Here is an 18,294-nt window from a genome sequence, read left to right as displayed (position 1 = left end):
TGGTTCTCAAGTCCCTTCTGAATTGCCCAGTGGAGTATCTCAAAGGGAGGAGAGGGCAGTGGAGCAGGGGTGGGGACTGCACACAGATGACCACCGACTTTGTGGCTTAAAGAACACAAATGCATTTTTCTCACTGTTTGCATCACGAGTGCAGCCTGTGTTAGCGTGGGCCTCTGCTCAGGGTCTTGCAGGCTGAGATCCAGGTCTCAGCTGGGGCTGTGTTCTCATCGGGAGGCTCGACTGGGCAGGGTCTGTTTCTCAGGTCCCTCGGGTTCTTGGTTCCTTGGGATTGTGGGGCTGAGGTCCCCGTCCACCTGCTGGGTGTCACCTGGACCATTTTCAGGTCATCGCAGCTGCTCTCAGACCCTGGCCACCTGGCCTCCTCCATACACCTGCTCACGCATTGAGTCTTCTCACTCAGGGTGAGCAGGTTCCCTTCCAGGGCTCTTCTGAGAAGACCAGGTTCTCCTGGGATAATCTCCCTTGGGTTAACTCAAAGCCCACTGCTTTGAAGGCTTGGGGGCCCTCGTCACATGTGAAAACCTCCTCCCCCTTTGTTACACAACATAACCCATCCTTGTGTTCACACTAGGGGGAAGAGGATTACACAGCATATATACCAGGGGTTGGGGGTCCTGGGGGTCGTCTCAGAATTCTGCTTCCTGTACGTGCTGAGCTGCAGCTGGCCTGGGAGTGGTCAGGGAGGAGGCGCCACCATCTTGTCTCACAGACTTCAGGAGGGGAAAGAGGCACCACGCTCTGTGCCACTTAGAGTTGGCCATGGTGCCGTCTTCCTGAGCGCCAGCCTCTGGGCCTGAGAAGGCCTGTGCGACGAGTGGTGGCTCTCCACCGGGAGCTGTGCCGTCTGGTTACTGCCAGGTTTGGGAAGCTGCGTTTGGCACCAGCAAGAGAAGCATCAGTCACAGGCCATCCAGGCGGCAGTGACAACACACTCGGCTTTGGAGAACGCTAGCAGCAGCGTAGCTTTAAACTGCGTCTCTCAAGATGGCCACAGTGCCACTGCTTCATTGGGAAGTAGCCAGAGGAGTGATCTGAAGCCACGGGAAGTGTGCAAGAACACCAGCTAACACATGGACTCCTTTGTGTGTGTGTGTTTCTAGATTTCCAGTGGGTTCAAGGAGATGTGTGTGAAGTGCAGCTGATGGTGTATAACCCGATGCCGTTCGAGCTCCGAGTTGAAAACATGGTGCGTATCGCCAGTCGCTTGCCCCTTTTGGGCTAAACGTTAGTATTTGACTCATACTTCTTATGATGTCTATCTGTTTTTAAGATTTGTTTTGCCAAAGATTATAATCTTTTTGTGAATGAAGACCATGTCCTGCATTCCTGTGTATTTAGTGCTTGGTCCTCAGTACATTTGTGAATCAGTGAACAAAAGACATCTTGGATTTGAACACACACAGACCTGAGTTGACTGAATGTGATATTTGAAATAATCATGTTGAAATTCATATGAGATTAGCGAGGTCACTATAGTGTGCCCCCCACTCAACCTCACTGCTGCTTCACTGCTCAAGATGACAAGATGACCAAGGCCTCTTTATTTATAAGGGAATAAACGACTGCAGCGCTAATGTGAAATCTGCCTCGGGTTTGAAATCAGGTGTTCAGGCTGTGTGTCTGTGCACAGTGTTAAATACCCCCTCTGCAGTGGTGTCTGCTGAAACTCCTCCCCTAGTTCTGCAGTCGGGGAAAGGAGGTTTGTGTGGTTCTCCACGCTGGACCTTGTGTTCCCAGGGGAGAGCCCTGCATGCACTGGGTGGATTCCAGTCCTGCAAGTCTTCTCTGTGCTTAATCATTGTGTGGGACCCCTTTGTTACTTCCCTGTGGTATGTGAAGGGTGCTGTTAGCCTTGTGATGCTTTCCTCTGGGGTTTTATGACTCGTGTTCAGAGCTTGCCGAGTGCCTAGGCCACGTGTCAGGCCAGGCCTCTGCCCCATGGTCAGGGTGCAGGAGGGGCTGTGGGACCCACGTGGAGGGTCGGGGAGGCCCCGCTGAGGACACAGGATGAGTGGGAGCTCGCAGGCAGACTGGTAGTTACTTAAGATGATGTTTGGGCCTCTGGCATGAGGCATGGTTTTTCCACGTCCCTTGGAGCTCATAGAAATTCAGCTGAGTATTGAGTGGGCAACCTGAGGTCCCCCCATATGAGAGCCACCTATTAGGATGAGCATTCCCTCCTCCTTTTGCACAAGAACATGCCAGCCTTGGGGCTTAGCTCTTGGTCAGGCGTTGTAGTGGCTTTGTCTCCTGGCCTAAGCCAGGAATAACATTGAGAGTTGTTCAGAGAATTTTCCCTAAAGTGGTTAAAGTATCATATGCCTACTGTTTCTTATACATTTTTTTTTTAGGTTTAATTTTAACTGGTTGAAAAGTAATAGCTGCATGTGGAACTTCCCTGGTGGTCCAGTGGTTAGGAATTTGCCTTGCAATGCAGGGGATATAGGTTCAATCCCTGGTCAGGAAACGAAGATGCCAACTAAGTCCCTGCTCCGCAACTGGAGTTCATGTGCCACAACAAAGTCCTGACACAGCCAGATAAATAAATTAATTTTAAAAAGTAATATGTACTTTTATCAAAAAATGAGGAAGAACAAAGAATAAAATTTACCACTAGGAGATAGCCCACAAATCATGTTCAGAATTAAAGAATTACATTACGAAATGTTTCAAGCGTGGGAAACGGCGCAGGGAAGCGTCACTCCTCATGCATCCACCGTCACGTTTAGCAAGTGCTCACAGTGGGCCATGTTTGCTTTAGCTGTTTTAAAAAGAAGTCAAATGCGAGTGTGTTTTGCCTGGAGACAATAGCCACCTAGTTGGTTTCTTCGCTTCCATTCTTGGCCACGTTGTTGTCTGTTTCACACGTAGTTAGATCATTTCAAGCTCTTGCCCAGACTCTGGGCGCAGGTGTGCTCTTTGTCACTAAGGGAGCCTTGCTTCTGGGTGCTTTCCGCAGACAGAGTTAGAAACAGTGTGCATGCATGCACACATGGGCACGTGCTCACACACGTACCTACCACATGCATCTGCACGTGTGTGTACATACATGTACGTGTGCCCAAGTGCACACACACACACACAGAGATGCAGACTTCACAGATCCCAACCTTGCAGTCATCCCTTCAGGTCCGCTCCATCTCCAGAGGGCTCTCCTCGCCTCCTTCCACATCCGTGTCCTTGCCTCCCCTGTGAGAACGTGGCTCAGGGCAACACCAGCGTCCCCTCACCTGCCCACTCCTGGGATGGACCATGGCACTCCCTCCTTCATGTAGGTCTTCTTAATGCCCCTTTGCCGTCTTCTGCAGGCTTCAGGGCAGGACTCTCACACCTCTCGGTAGGCTTACTCCAACATAGGGGGTGTTTTTGATCCCTTGTTAATGGTACTTAAAAAAAAGTATTTCTTTCTTTCTTTCTTTGGCTATGCTACGTCTTAGTTTCGGAATGTGGGATCTAGTTCCTTGACCAGGGATTGAACCTGGGCCCCCTTCATTCTGAGTCTTAGCCACCGGACCAGCAGGGAAGCTCCCTGTTCGTGGTATTTTTACTGTTTTGTTTTATCATATGCTTATTGCTTGGTTATGGAGATACTTCTGCTTTGTAAATGCTGACTTTGTTACTGGGCTAAATGCTGTTGTTAGTTCCGGTTTCCTCGTAGGCACCACAGGCTTTTCTGCAGCTTTTGCCTGTAGGTGATTGTCTCCATGCTGTTTCTTCTCTTGGCTATTGTGCTGGCTGGGGCCTCCGTCACAGTGCCGAGGAGAGGGCCCGAGCACTGGGAGGCCCTGCAGTCACGGGGGGCTCCCAGAGGCCACACAGCCTGTCTCCTCCACCATCAAGTGTAGGGCCTGGCTCTTAGAGAGATGGACTGATGGTTCATACACGCGCTGGAAGAAGATTCACTGATTCGTTTCCATGTGTCATATTTTTTCATTTTGTTTGTAAGCAGAATATTTTATTTGTTCTTTCTGTTTATGTTCCAACTTGGTAAAACAACAAGGCAGCACACACATTCATACTGTGTCAAGAAGGGCTAGTATTAAAGATGGAATTGTTCAGGCGCCCCTGGGGCTGCCCATTTCAAGACTGTTTTGTAACCACGCTTCTAGGTCATCATTTGTTCACGTCACTAAGGAGTCCTTGTGTTCTGAGTCCCGGGCGTTCCTGCTGGCTGAGCGGGGGCTTTGGGTCAGGGTGGGGGCCGCGCTCATCGTGTCCTCTGCCACCCGCTGCAGGGGCTGCTCACGAGCGGAGTGGAGTTCGAGTCTCTCCCCGCGGCTCTCTCCCTCCCGGCCGAGTCTGGTCTTTACCCGGTGACGCTCGTTGGGGTCCCGCAGACGACGGGGACGATCACTGTGAACGGTAAGGACAGCACCTTTCTGGCTGTGGTTCTGGGGGCCTTGGACTCCTGTGCCACCACGGACAGTTTGCCGCAGACAAACCACGCAGAGGGCGCAGGATGTGGGGTCGGCTGCCGTGCACCGATCTGTCTTTCCCGGACCACAGGCGCGTTCCGAGGTTCTCCCCCTGGGGCTATGGCCCCGCCACCCTTCTCTCCTCTCCTTCCATCTCCGCCTACTGCCTCGGGCAGTCCATCTGTCTACTGTCCCGTCCAGACCCCTCTCCTGGACCTGCCACTCTTCTTGGCTGTCTCCAGGGCGCATCACATTCCGTGTGTCCCCACCCCCACCCCCACGTTGCCCCTGCCCCATGGTCCCATCCCAGGGACCCAGGCCCCGTCCCCGGACAGGCACCAGGGGTCATCCTGGACTGCTCCTGTCTCCCCCTCTCTCCCCTTACATTACTGCCCGTGTCGTCAACACCCTCTGCCCCTCCGCCCTCTCTAGGGTTTGTCACTGAAGCATCAGGACTGGTCTTTCTGCCCTCATTCTTCCCGTGGTGCGCCCTCGTGACCTCTCCGCAGTGCAGGCCTCTGGGCTAGAAGCGGTCCTGCCTTCACTGGGCTCCCCGCCAGGGCTCCCTATCTCACTCTGGCTGTGTCGCTGGGCGCTGCACATCTGGGCAGGTGTAGAGGGCTCCCATCCTGGGCACACGCCCTGCTTCCTGCCCCCTGCTCGTGCTGTCCCTCTGCGGGGGGGCTTTGAGGCCCAGCTCAGGTGCCCCTGTGGTGCCCGCCCGGCCTTGCCCTCCCTCCACCGTGGCAGCCCCTCCTTCATGTCATGCCCACCATGGCCTGTGGGCCCACTCCTTGCCAGCCGTATCCGGCTTTCTTGGCTGGATCCTCACACCTGGCACGTAGTAGGTCTTCAGTACCCATTTGGTGGCTGAAAGTCAACATTCACTGGGAAAGGAATCTGTTTAAAAGGCGGCTTTGAAGGACCATACTTTATTGTTATTTTTTAAAAATATTTTTTCTTTAAATATATATATTTATATAAAGAAAAAATAATAAAAAAATATTAAAAAAAATAATAAAGTATGGTCCTTCAAAGCCGCCTTTTAAACAGATTCCTTTCCCAGTGAATGTTGACTTTCAGCCACCAAATGGGTACTGAAGACCTACTACGTGCCAGGTGTGAGGATATAGTATTGAAGGACCATACTTTAAAAAGAAGGAAATGTGGGCACCATGAATTGGAGCTTTTAAGTCGAGGGGCTGTATCAGGGCCCTGTTTGTCCCCACGGTACCTCTTGCTTCTTGTTGAGTATGTAGACGTTTAATATGGATGCAGAGAAGTTGCCACCCTAGGTACTTACCATCAAGTGTTACTTGATTTTGTTACACTGTGAATGTTGTTTATAATAATTACCTCAAATTTCAAAAGCCATTTCCAAGCTTTGCTTAAACAATTTCAAGTGCTTATCTAACCTGAGGAGTGTTTCTTAAATGAAAATTTTGCTAATCTTAAATTACAGTGTTTGTACACATTGAGCAGATTTGCCACATCACGTGACAGTTATGATAACAATGATTGACTCTTGAACTTTCATCTCTCAACACAAGATTTTGAATCACTTTCTTTCAAATACTTATTAACTCCCATTATGTCCTGGAAAGGAGTACAAGCTCTCCTTTTCATTTTAGGGATGGATAAATTTGAAAAGCAAATTAGTGAAGGGATGAGACACTGATTGTGAACTTGGGTGACGTTTATGGTTTGTGCACCGTTGGTTGGACGCAGCCTGCCCTGGGCCCAACTCTCACCTCCGCTCGGGGACACGAGGCTGTGGACTTGAGCTCGGGAGCTGTGGGCCCGCTGGGCAGCTGACGGGCCCTGAATCTCAACTCAGGTCGGAGGGGACCCTGCGCCCCTGTCACCCGTAGGACCCCCTTGGGCGTGAGCTGTGAAGCCCTTCCAGGGGGTGAACCTTGGCCTTTCGTCCCCAGGCTACCACACCACGGTGTTTGGCGTCTTCAGCGACTGTCTGCTGGACAGCCTCCCGGGAATCAAGACCAGTGGCTCCACAGTGGAGGTCATCCCTGCGCTGCCCCGCCTGCAGATCAGCACGTCTCTGCCCAGGTAGTGCCTGCGGGCACTGGGCCTGCTCGCCGACCCCAGGACCCCTGGGAGTCCTGTGCTGCGCCCTGTGGCCGGAGCCTGGGAGCCGGAGTTACCCTCTGACCTCACGGCCAGAGTGTTCGTGTATCCAGGGGACCAACAGGCAGTGTTCTGCTTGCGGCAAACCGGAGCGGAGTTGAGGCGTTTCTTACTAAGATCAGAACGAAATGGGAAATTAGCCTTTGGAAACGTCATTTTTATGAGAAACAGTTGAGGCTTAAGAGAATTTAAGAAGTCTTATCTTCTAAAATAAAAACAGTCCTTTTTTTTTTTCTCTAGCATTATAGGAAAGGATAAAGAAGGAAGAGAAATCTCAGAGGGAATGACTTAATGCTTTCTGGTGTTTCCACTGTTTGCTCACTGAACAATATATGTATGTTTAGATCAAACTGCATTTCATTTAGTATTATAGATTTCTCTTTGCATAAATATATAACATGAGCTAAAAGCTCTCTGTTTTAATTGCTTAAAAAAGCACATCACGCAGCCGCCTCGCAATCACGTCCCCATTCATTTCCCTGCTGTTGGGATTTGGGACCGCCTCAGTTTTTGCTCCTATGGATAATGCTTTATTGTTTATCTGTTGGGCTGTCTTTCTAAATGTGTCTCGGCCTTTTCTGGGATGTTTGGAAGGCTCAGTCGCCTACTCAGTGGGCCCCTCCTCAGTGCCAGCCTCGCCCACCTCCCCCCGCGCCCCCCAGCTCGAGCCCGGCGTGTGGGGCGCGGGCTTCGCGACCGTCCGCTCTGTGCGCTGCCTGCCTTCTGCTCTTTCCCCGCTGTGCCAGGGGCCAGCACCCTCTCTGCTTGTGTCAGCTGGGTTTCAGTTTTTCCAAATACCTTCCCTGCAAACCCAGATGGACTACAGTTCTCACTTGAGGAGGACTCTGTGATGAAATGTGGAAAGAAGTCACTTACAGTGAGGACTGGAGTCACTTATCCTTACTTGACAGAGAAAATTTATTTCTTGACTCACAAACAGCTCTAAAGATATAAAATGCCAAGGAGTTCACGTTGATTCTCTATGCTGTTATTTTTGGAGAACGGGCTTTGGATGTGTTTTTTGACTCCACCTGCCACATGCGCCTCCCTCGTTGATGGCTGGCATTTGTCCCCTTTCTGTCTCCAGAGCCTCCTCCCTGTGGTCACAGTGACCTCCTTGCCCGGAAGTGGTTTTGCCGCTTGCACTGGGAAGGGGACACCAGGGTGATGAGCGCTGTGGGCTGAGTGACAGTCAGTAGGACTCAGGCCAGAGTTTCAGACCAGGGCTGCAATGCTGCAACCTCAGAGGTGCGTTGGGCAAGCCTCGGGGTCTCTGGCTGTACCCCGCGTGGCCCAGGGCCACGCCTGGCCGGTGCCGAGGGCCCGCCAGCTGCCCCTGCTCCCGTCAGGGGTTTGCCAGCGTCGCTCGTTGATTTTACTGGGATGTGGAGGCTGCTGTCTGTGCTTTCCACTTGTCTTTTCCTGCAGCTCCCACGTTATCATTTCAAATGGTTCATTTGAGTTTTCTCCTTCAGTCTGTGGATTTTCCCAGGGCATTTCTGAGATTTAAAAATTTTTTGAGCAAGCAGCAGGCTCAGGGATCATTTGAATTAATTCATTGTTTCACCTTGCCCTCACCACGATGCAGCAGTTACGCTTATGGTTCACACACATGAGCCAGTAAGGCCAGCGAGAGCCGTCATGTGACCCAGGGCCGTCTGTGTGTGGACACTGCTCAGCGTGTGGCGACTCGCCCTGGAGTTCCTGGTTGCTGGGCACCAATTCCATGCTGAAGCCACGGCTCCCTAGTCCGTGTGTCTGGAGTGTTTAAGTGTGGTGATGTGCATGACTCTAAAATACCATCAATTTTCTTTCTGTTTTTCTAAAATTGATCCTAATTCTTACTCTTATTTTAGGTCCGCACATTCATTACAGCCTTCCTCTGGTGATGAAATATCTGCTAACGTGTCTGTGCAACTTTACAATGGGGAAACCCAGCAGCTTGTTGTGAGACTGGAGAACATTGGGATGGAGCCACTGGAGAAACTGGAAGTGACCTCGAAAATCCTCACCACCAAAGGTAGGGGCTTGTCGTAGGTTTGACTGCAGAAATGTTTATTTGCAGAAGAGACACCTTGCTTTTTTTTTTTAAATACCCACACCATTTTGTATTGGGGTGAGCAGATTAACAGTATTGTGGTAGTTTCAGGTGAGCACCCGAGGCGCTCAGCCTGCACCCGTGTCCACTCTCCCCAGACTCCCCTCCCATCCAGGCTGGCACTGAGCGTTGAGCAGTTTCCCGTGCTGTATACAGTAGGTCTTTGTTGGCTATCCACTTTAAATATAGCAGTGTGTTTATGACCTTCCCAAAGTCCCTAACTATCCCTCCCTCGCACCAGCAACCATAAATTCATTTTATAAGTCTGTGAGTCAGAAGAGACCCTATAGATAACCAGCGTCCCAAAAGTCTAAAAACCTCTCCCACTTTTAATTTGACGCCTCTGTGAAGCTGTTATCTTAAGTGTGCATGAAGAGCTCACAGAGAAAGGTAACGGAGTGCAGAACACACCTCTGTATCGCCTGTTCTCTTCACACCGATCAGGTGCTCAGCAGGCGTGTCCTGGAATGAGTGAGCAAAGAAGAGCACGTGCAGGCTCGGAAGAGTACCATCTGGGAACCGTCCGCCCAGCCCAGTGCCTGCTGTGGGTTCAGCACTCAGAGCCTGTGCACCCCCTCTTCCAGTGATGCCGTTCCTAGTTCTAAGGCACACGTAGCTCGGGCTCACAAGACTGTGTTACATTTTGGATTCAGCATTTGCTCACCGTTTATCCTTCACATGCCTCAGCTTCCTCCTGGGTGAGCAGGGGAGGTGGTCCTGACATGTTCTAGGAGCTGAGGGAGGCCGCAGAGGGTGGTCAGTGACGTGAGTGAGCAGTACTGGTCGAAGTGGGATATGCTGTGTAGGAGGAGGGCTGGGCGTCGAGAGTAGTAAGTGGAAATAAGATCAGCTCATCTAAAGAAGTTAGAGAAATTGCACCGTCTGCGGAGACCAAAGACGAGCACAGCACAGGGAGAGCAAGCTGGTGGGACTCCGTGTTCAGCTGCTGTTGACTTAGGAGCCAGGTGAGCAGGTGTCCCCTGGGAGCCTGGGCGCACCTGGCCCGTCGAGAGCGGTGCCCTGGCTCTGGCGGTGAGCCTGTCCTCTCCGGGAGCGTCTCCAGGGCCCGATGCCGGGTGGGGGGCTTCAGAACTGCTGTTCCAGAGTCCAGTCGCGCCGTCACCCTGGGGGAGTAGTGGCTGCCCCACGGCCCCTCTGCTCCAGGCCGTTGTCATTTTATCCACGGTGGGGGTGGGGAGCAATCTGCGTTTCCCCGATGACCAGTGACGCTGAGCCCCTCTGCTGTGGTCGTCCTCTGAGAGTCCACTCTTTGCCGGCCCTCTGTCCTTTTCCCCAGTGGGTGTTCTGCCTTCTCTGTCTCTGTGTCTGTCCGTCTGCCCCTCTCTCCTGGCCCTCAGGCTGTCTCTGATCCTGAGTTTGAGTTCTGAGCTGGAACCGTGCAGCGTGAGCGCCTGCTCCTGCCCATGGCTGCCATTCCCCCCTCCGCCATGCCCGCCCATGGCTGTCGTGCCCGCCCGTGGCTGCTGTCCCCTCCCTGCTGTGCCCACCCGTGGCTGCCATCCCCTCCGCCTGCCCGTGGCTGCCGTCCCCTCCCTGCCGCACCTGCCTGTGGCTGCCGTCCCCTCCCCGCTGCGCCCGCCCGTGGCTGCCGTCCCCTCTCCGTGCGCCCGCGGGTGCGTGGAGCTCTTGTGGTAGCGTGGCTCTCCTAGTCCCTCTTTTGCTTTTGTGTCCCGGAGTCTTTGGAATTTTGGATGATCCTACTTTAATTTCATCCTTTCTTCCCTTTCTCTCCTCTTTTCAGGAGCAAGCACTTACGGATTAGGTAGAAAATGCTTCCCTGACATGAAATACCTTCATCTGGTATTCTGAATTTAATTAATTGGTTATAGGAGTTGGTGGATATTTGAACAAGTGAGCTAATATTGAATGACAGAAAATTGCAGAGTATATAATGGTAAAAATGTTCACATCCCCTGTAATTTTCCTTGGCTTCACAGCTTAGCCACTAGAAGATACCTTCCTTTTCTCAAATAAACCTAAACCGTCACCACGTGTCCATTATTCGTTGCAACCTGCTTCTCTCTGAAGCTCAGCTCCTCTCGTTTCTCCTTTGGGAACCCCTGGCGTCCGTGGCTCCTCAGGCCCCACATCGCCGGCCTCTGCCCCAAGCTTCAGCTTTTGTCACTTCTTCCCTTAAGCTCTCGTCACGTTCGTCGTCAGGAGCTAGTTTCAGCTTCTTGGATGTTGGTGCTGTCCGTGAACTTGAGGATAAACCCCGTCCTGTGCCTGGAAGCCGACCTGCTCACTTCTGTTCCCGCCTTGGCCTTCCTCCGAGGGGTGACTGGGGTCCCCTTGTCTCAGAGGCTCCGGGAGGCCCTGAGGAGCCCTTCCGCTGCATTCCGCTCCATGGTTTTGCTGCTGCTGCTCTGGTCCCCTCCAGCCAGCTGAGGGTCTCAGAGACAGCAGTGTGCCTCCCCTTTAGTTCCAGGCCGGGCTCGTGGGCAGTGCTCAGTCCTAGGGACTGTCCACGGAGAGGGACACGGTCGCTCAGTTGTGTCCGACTCTGTGTGACCCCATGGACTGTAGCCCGCCAGGCTCCTCTGTCCATGGGATTCTCCAGGCAAGAATGCTGGAGTGGGTTGCCATTTCCTCCTCCAGGGGATCTTCCTGACCCAGGGATCAAACCTGCATATCCTGCTTTGGCAGGTGGATTCTTTACCTACTGAGCCATTGGGGAAGCCCCGTTTAGGGAAAAAAAAATTCTCACCACAGTGGGAATAGAGGGGACATGTGGTCGGTTGGCCGGTTGTGTCCGAGAGGGCTTTTCTCCTTTCCAGGGTGGGTCTTGATGGGACCGAGCCAGTCTTGCTTGTCGGGTGGGGGGTCATGGGGGTGGAAGCGTGGGAATCGCCGTGAGGCCCCTCTCCATCCTTCCGTGCCCTCTGCCCACGCTCTCCTCTCACACCGTCTCCCGGAAGCGCCGTCAGCAGCTCAGTCGTCTCAGCGCTGCCTTTCTCGGGTCCCTCTTTCGGGGCTGCCCTGCCTGCGGTGTTCCTGTGTTTTCCAACCCTTCTGGAGCTTACTCTCTGTATCAGCCATCCCCTCCCTCCCCAGCCTTTCACTCTAAAAATATTCAGGCAAATGGGGAAGTGGAGAGACTCTTACAGTGAACACTGCAAACCCGCCATCTAAGTTCTGTAACATTTGACTGTATTTGATTTATCATGTCTGTCCAGCTTCCTGTCCATCCCTGATCTGTCTCGTTATATTGTATCGTTCAAAATAAGTTGCAGATCACTGTGATTCACCCACTGATCCTTTCGTGTGCGTGTCATTAGGGCTCAGTGTTTGAACTCAGCTGAGTGGTATTAATACTTCAGGTAGTTTTTTTTTTTTTCCTCATTGAATAATCACGACACTCATAAGAGGTCTTTTTTGGGGTAGGATGCTGGGGTCCCACCTTTCCCAGGGGTCCCGACTTTCCTTTGGAAAAAAGTATTAGGAGTGAAATACACAAGTCTTATGTTACCATTTGCTAAATTTTGACAAATACACATCTCCCCCAACTATTGTCAAGGTATATACATCACAGACCATTGTCTTCCCCGCAGAAAGCCCTTTCCTGGCCCCTTCCTTTGCCTGCCCAGCCCCAGGGCAGGCACTTACCTGGCCTGCCCCCGGCCGGTGCTTACCAACGCAGATGCCGGAGGGCGGGGACACTGGGGGATCCCGGCAGAACCGGGGAGGTTCCTCCGGTACTGGGTCCACCCGACACCATCAGCATCACCGCTGGCCCAGCTCTCAGTTCGGTCTCTGGGAGGGCAGGGGGGCAATTACTATGACCCTCACTCTGTGGATGGGGAGGGAGTCTGGATCACACAGCTGGTTCCGTCCTGTGTGTTTCCAAATGGCCATTCGAACCAACAACGTTTGCAATTGAGAAATGTCAGCTGTCGTTCCTTTTTAATTCTCATCGTAAGCTGCCACACATTTACACGTGGAATTAAACTAATGAAAATAAACCATCTGCTTCCAAGATACACAGAGGGAGTAACTCCTGTCCCTACATTCTCTGGCACCAACAAGCTGTCAGCACCAGTGAGTGACGTAACATAAAAGGGAGGATGGGAAAGTGTCCTAAACCGGAACCTCCAGTTTACTGGAACTCCTGGAACTCCTCCACAGGGAGCTAAACGCTCCCTCTCCCAGTTCCCTGCTAGGTCTCGACAGCAATAGTAACTTTCACTATTTAGCACTACCGCACGCCAGCTGAGTGGTAGTAATACTTCAGGTAGTTTTTTTTTTTTTCCTCTCTCTCACATTAAATAATCACGACTCTCATAAGAGGTCTTTTTTGGGGTAGCATGCTGGCCTCCCAGGGGTCCCAGCTGTCATCTGGGGGCTTGTGGCGCACGTGTGTCCTCCGATCACACACTCCTGACATGGGGCCGAGCATTGACCATCCATCCCAGCACCATAAGGATTACTGCCCACGTCATGTCTGATTCTAATTGCAGTCTGTTTGTGAGCAAGTCTTTATTTGTAGGTGATTAAAGAGGCAAGCTTCTGCCTTGACTTAAGCAATCATAAATTTCATTATAATTAATGAGTTGTATTTGCTTTTCTGTAGATATTCTGAGATTCGTGTCAGCATGTCTACAAACATAGATATACACGTACCTGAGTATATAAATACACATACGCATCCCTTAATTTCTTTACTCTTCCGGTTTAATTTTTTGACAAGCAGCAGCGACTCCACGTTGGTGTGCTGAGCAGTTCTCGGGTGTTTTGACTGAGCGGCATCCCTGCTGCTCCCTCGTGTCGTGAGTGTAGCGGCCGAGTGTCTGTAATTAGAAACACCTCTGAAAGGTCCTCAGACGTGGAAGGTCAGCACAGTAACGGCTCCTCTGTTACTGTCACTGTCAAATAACCCATTTCACGTGACTGCACAGAGCTAAACTCTAGCATTAAAATAATGACTGTTATTTCTGAAACTATTTAAATTCCACAGGGGAGAACACGCGCTCCACTGTTGATTTACGTTTATCTCGTTTCTGCTGACAGTGTATCGTTGCTTAGGGTTTTGAAAAGCCCCCCGGACATTCCGTTTTGTAGTCCAGTAATAAAGGGAAGGAGATCCAACCAGTCCATCCTAAAGGAGATCAGTCCTGGGTGTTCAGGACTTGGAAGGACTGATGTTGAAGCTGAAACTCCAATACTTTGGCCACCTGATGCAAAGAGCTGATTCATTTGAAAAGACCCTGATGCTGGGAAAGATTGAGGGCAGGAGGAGAAGGGGACGACAGAGGATGAGATGGTTGGATGGCATCACCGACTCAATGGACATGGGTTTGGGTGGACTCCGGGAGTTGGTGATGGACAGGGAGGCCCGGAGTGCTGCGGTTCATGGGATTGCAAAGAGTTGGACACGACTGAGCGACTGAACTGAACTGAATGAAGGGAAGAACCAGAAAGGCCCACCTTTGAGGCATAAAAGCGCATCAAACCCGATAGGGAAGCAGCTCGGCTTCGTGTCCTGCTGCAGCTAGGAGGGTGGTGCATGCGCCGGGACCCCCTCTGTGTCGTTACTGAGATGTAAACACCTTGGTGGTTTGGCCGCAGAACGTGAATAAGCCGTTCCCTGTGAGTGGGCCTGCCTGTTGTGTGAACATGTCTCTCTTAGGACGTGGAACTTAACGCAGAAACTGGCAGCTCAGTCAGACCCTTTCTTAATGCACCCTAAGCTTGCAGGCAGTGGGGGCTGAGGGCATGGCAGGGCCTCAGCATCTTGGCTGGTATTGGCGTTTCAGAGAGAGGTTGGCCCGATTTGCTGTGGCCGGTGGAGAGGCGTTAGCGCACACAGCTGTAGTCCTGGGGCCTGGGATCCGGGCTTCCAGCACCCGGGGCCCACACGGAGGGGTTGTCCATGCGGGCTCCAGCTCACCTGCCGTCTCTTACTCGCTTCTGTCACGAATTAATCTACGAGATAGAAAAGTAAAGACAAAGACTGCCTTAGCCCGGTTGACACATACTGTAGACTGTGCGTGACTGGGTCGTGGAAAGGACCTCGCTCCTACTAGTGTTTTGGGGGGGACGCAGTCACTTGCATTGTGGAGTCAGGTGCGGGCCAAAATCCCAGAGAGGAATACGTTCCAGCAGGCGGCTAGAGCTTCAGGACTGGAGGTCATGTCAGTTTGTAACTTAATCAGTGTTTTCCAGAATAGGCTACATACTCAAAAGTAAAACAGTTGCTGGCAAGTGTATAGAGTCTGTGTGTTCTGTACGTTGCTCTGTAGGAGGAGGGTGCTCTTGAGAACAGAGTGCAGTGTTCTTGTCCGGGGTGGAGCTCACAGACGCAGGTGACGGCCTTGCAGCAGCCGCGATTCTGGAATTTTCTGGCGCTTTGATCCTTCACATTTTATAGGGTCTGCATCTTCCCTTGCTGTTGAAGATGCACTTGGGTCTCCTGGGGATTGCTGGGTCTCAGGCTGCCTCTGTCACAGGAGCATTACCACCTTTGTTGCTGTCATTGTAGAAAAACTGTACGGCGACTTCTTGAGCTGGAAACTGGAAGACACCCTTGCCCAGTTCCCTTTGCAACCTGGAAAGGTGGCCGCCTTCACCATCAGCATCAAAGTGAAGCTGGACTTCTCCTGCCAGGAGAATCTCCTCCAAGACCTCAGCGATGGTAAGCTCTCCCCGCCCTAATTAGCACGGGGCGGCCCCCAGACACATGGCGGCGATCCCTGTCCCCCCAGCCCCGCTGTTCTGTCTCTGTCTTGTGCTTGTCATGCATCAACTCAAGCAGCGTGAGACTTCTCCTGGGCACGCACTGAGTGAGTGAGTTACCGTGGACGTGGAAAGTAATAAAAGTACTTTTTAGTTGAACGGTTTCTTAATTTGCACTCTCTGCCATTTTGTGCTCATTTGCCAGGAGGTCATCCTGAATTAGTGGAATATAGGAATCACTGCATTTTTTTTCCCAAGTATAACTGCTATGATCCCTTAGACATCTAATTAGCTGTGATTATAAAGTTCTCCTTCAAAGTCTGGTGATTTCTATAAAGAGATGGAGTGTGGAGAAAATGGAGCTTATTTTTGTCATAACATGAGGACTAGCTGATTAGGGTTAAGACTGGGTAGATTAATTGTGTCAGTTTATGAAGCATGGGGGCATCATGGGGTGTATCTGCTCAGGCTGCCAGAGAGAGCGCCACAGCCGGCGTGGCTGCTGCACGCGCTTGTCTCCTCGTGGTGCTGGGGTCTGGGGGTCGGGGTCCAGGGGCCAGCGTGGCCGGGCTCTGTGGGAGCCTCCTTCCTGGCTTGCAGACGGTGCCTCCTCACCGTGTCCTTCCTTGGCAGAGAGCGAGCGAGCCCAGTGTCTCTTCCCCTGCCCACAGGGATGCCAGTTTTCTCAGACTAAGGCCCCCACCCTGTTGCTCATTCGACTTTCATCACCTCCTCAGGCCCAGCTTCAATTTTAGTCACACTGGAGGTTGGGGCTTCAACACATGGGTTTGGGGGCCACTGCCAGTCCAAGGGTGTTGTTGGAGACCGTCAGTGGATCCCGTTGCTAGAACTTGGTGACTATGTGACTTCGACTTCTCTCTCCTCAGCCCCCTAACTTATAAGATGACGGTAATTCCCCATTTGTGCAGTTGCTGTGAGCATGTTCCCTTCGCCTGGAATGTGGTGAGGGATCAACAAGTGTTAGTTATGTTATACCCCCTCTCCCCGCCTATGGGTTCATAGTATTACAAGACACGTGCCCACCTCTCATTAGGGACAGACACTCCACCGGGCTCTTGGAAAGCAGAGATGAATGAGTGATGGCCTGCTCCCTGGACAGCAGTAACAACGGCCGCCTGATGCAAAGAGCCAACTCACTGGAAAAAGACCCCAGTGCTGGGAAAGATTAAGGGCAGGAAGAGAAGGGGCAACAGAGGATGAGATGGTTGGATGGCGTCACTAACTCAGCGGACGTGAGTTTGAGCAAACTCTGGGAGATAGTGAAGGACAGGGGAGCCTGGCGCGCTGCAGTCCATGGGGTTCCAAGAGTCAGACACAACTTATCAACTGACCAACAACACACTAAGTCCATGACACGCTCATGACATGTTCTCTCCTGCACTCTCTGGAGTATACCTATTAAAATTTTAAAATGTTAATGAAGATTGAAAAGTAAGTTGACTGTTGGACACACAAAAAATGGAAAATACCGTGTAGATTTAACAATACACAAGGACTTACAAATGTCAGGTGAAATGGACATTTTCTCTCTGTAAATGACTTTATGCCACTGGACTGCATCTTTCTGTAAGTAGACAGAGACTTCTTTTCCCCAGGAAGGGAGTTGGGCAGAGTCAGTGGTGCCCGGCACCTATCCTGGGAAGGCTTGATGAGCTGTCATCCCCAGGGTGTGTCCAGGCAAGTGGATGTCCAGCTGAGGCCCTTGGACGTGAGAGCTGAGGGAGCGGACGGTGACTGGTGCTGCTGCTCACTTGGGGTGGGGTGCTCCTGGGAGCGAGAGAGCACAGACCCTTCGGGTGGAAACCAAAGCTGCTTCCGTTTTGGTGGCTCTTTGACTTTATGTGTTCAGCCTTTAGCTACAGAATTCTGGAGGACTGCCTCTGCCCTCCTAAGCTGAAAGTAAAATTGCAACTTGGGATTTATAGTCTGGAAATACCTTCTTCTCACTTTTAAAATAAAACCAAGTGGAAGAGACTAGAGTTAGGATCACCAGCTGGTCCCTCAGCGTGAGGTTGTCCTGGTTCCCGGTCAGTTAGGTAAAGCACAGGTGTGCAGTGGAGCATGCTTGTCACTAACGAGATGCCCTCTTTATTTATTTTTGTACTGATGTGTATTTATTTTTGTGATGCAGCATCATGGTTTATGGGCATTTATATTAATAGTAGAACAGAATTAGAATATAGTTTTTATTGTGTGTTAAAGTAATCTACTTTTACACAAATTTGTGTTAATGTATCTAGTGGTCTGGCAAATACAGGATTTGAAGTGAGATGCCCTCTCCATGGTCTCCCCAGGTGCCACAGTGATAAAGAATCTGCCTGCTAATGCAGGAGATGCAGGAGATGTGGGCTCAGTCCCTGGGTAAGGAAGATCCCCTGGAGGAGGAAATGGCAACCCACTCCAGGACTCTTGCCTGGAGAATCCCATGGGCAGAGGAGCCTGGGAGATGCCCCACGGGCGGTGCTTGGTCTGGCAGTTTCAGAACCTCTAGCTGGGGTTCTGGATTGGCTTTTCAGGCAGGCTCTCACATTAGCTGTGGTTTCTGAATCTCGATGCCGTTTCATGAACTTGCAGAGGGACTTCCGCGCTGTCCAGTGGCTGAGGCTCCAAGCTCCCAGCGCAGGAGGCCCAGGTTTGATTCCTGGTCAGAGAACTAGATCCCACATGCTGCAAGACGGAAGATGCTGCATGCTGCAGCTAAGACCTGGAGCAGCCAAATAAGCAAACATTTTAAAAACAACAAGAACTTGCAGCAGTAAATGTAGCCACCATGCAGAGCAGGACCCGGGACCCAGTGTGGGCTGTAGACACGTGGCAGAGAATTGATTTTTGTTGAGCATTGTCAGATATTGCATGTCAGATCTGGACCAGCCACTTTATTTGCATTATTTCTATTTAGTC

At 51.6% G+C, this 18,294-nt stretch overlaps 1 protein-coding gene across 13 annotated transcripts in view; it reads left to right on the top strand.

The window, feature by feature from the left end:
- Positions 1-18,294, top strand: part of TRAPPC9 (trafficking protein particle complex subunit 9) — a 388,230-nt gene that overhangs the window by 91,051 nt on the left and 278,885 nt on the right. For all 13 annotated transcript variants that reach the window (XM_025264824.3, XM_025264825.3, XM_025264823.3 and 10 more), the window contains 5 exons: positions 1,122-1,207; positions 4,257-4,383; positions 6,371-6,503; positions 8,438-8,601; positions 15,179-15,331. In XM_025264824.3, the coding sequence (XP_025120609.3) occupies positions 1,122-1,207; positions 4,257-4,383; positions 6,371-6,503; positions 8,438-8,601; positions 15,179-15,331 (663 nt within the window). The remainder of the gene's footprint in view (positions 1-1,121; positions 1,208-4,256; positions 4,384-6,370; positions 6,504-8,437; positions 8,602-15,178; positions 15,332-18,294) is intronic.

The sequence above is a fragment of the Bubalus bubalis genome, chromosome 15, assembly GCF_019923935.1.
Source record: "Bubalus bubalis isolate 160015118507 breed Murrah chromosome 15, NDDB_SH_1, whole genome shotgun sequence".
Lineage (NCBI taxonomy): Eukaryota > Metazoa > Chordata > Mammalia > Artiodactyla > Bovidae > Bubalus > Bubalus bubalis.
Note: the sequence above shows the minus strand (reverse complement) of the source record. Positions and strands in the feature narration are given on the sequence as shown.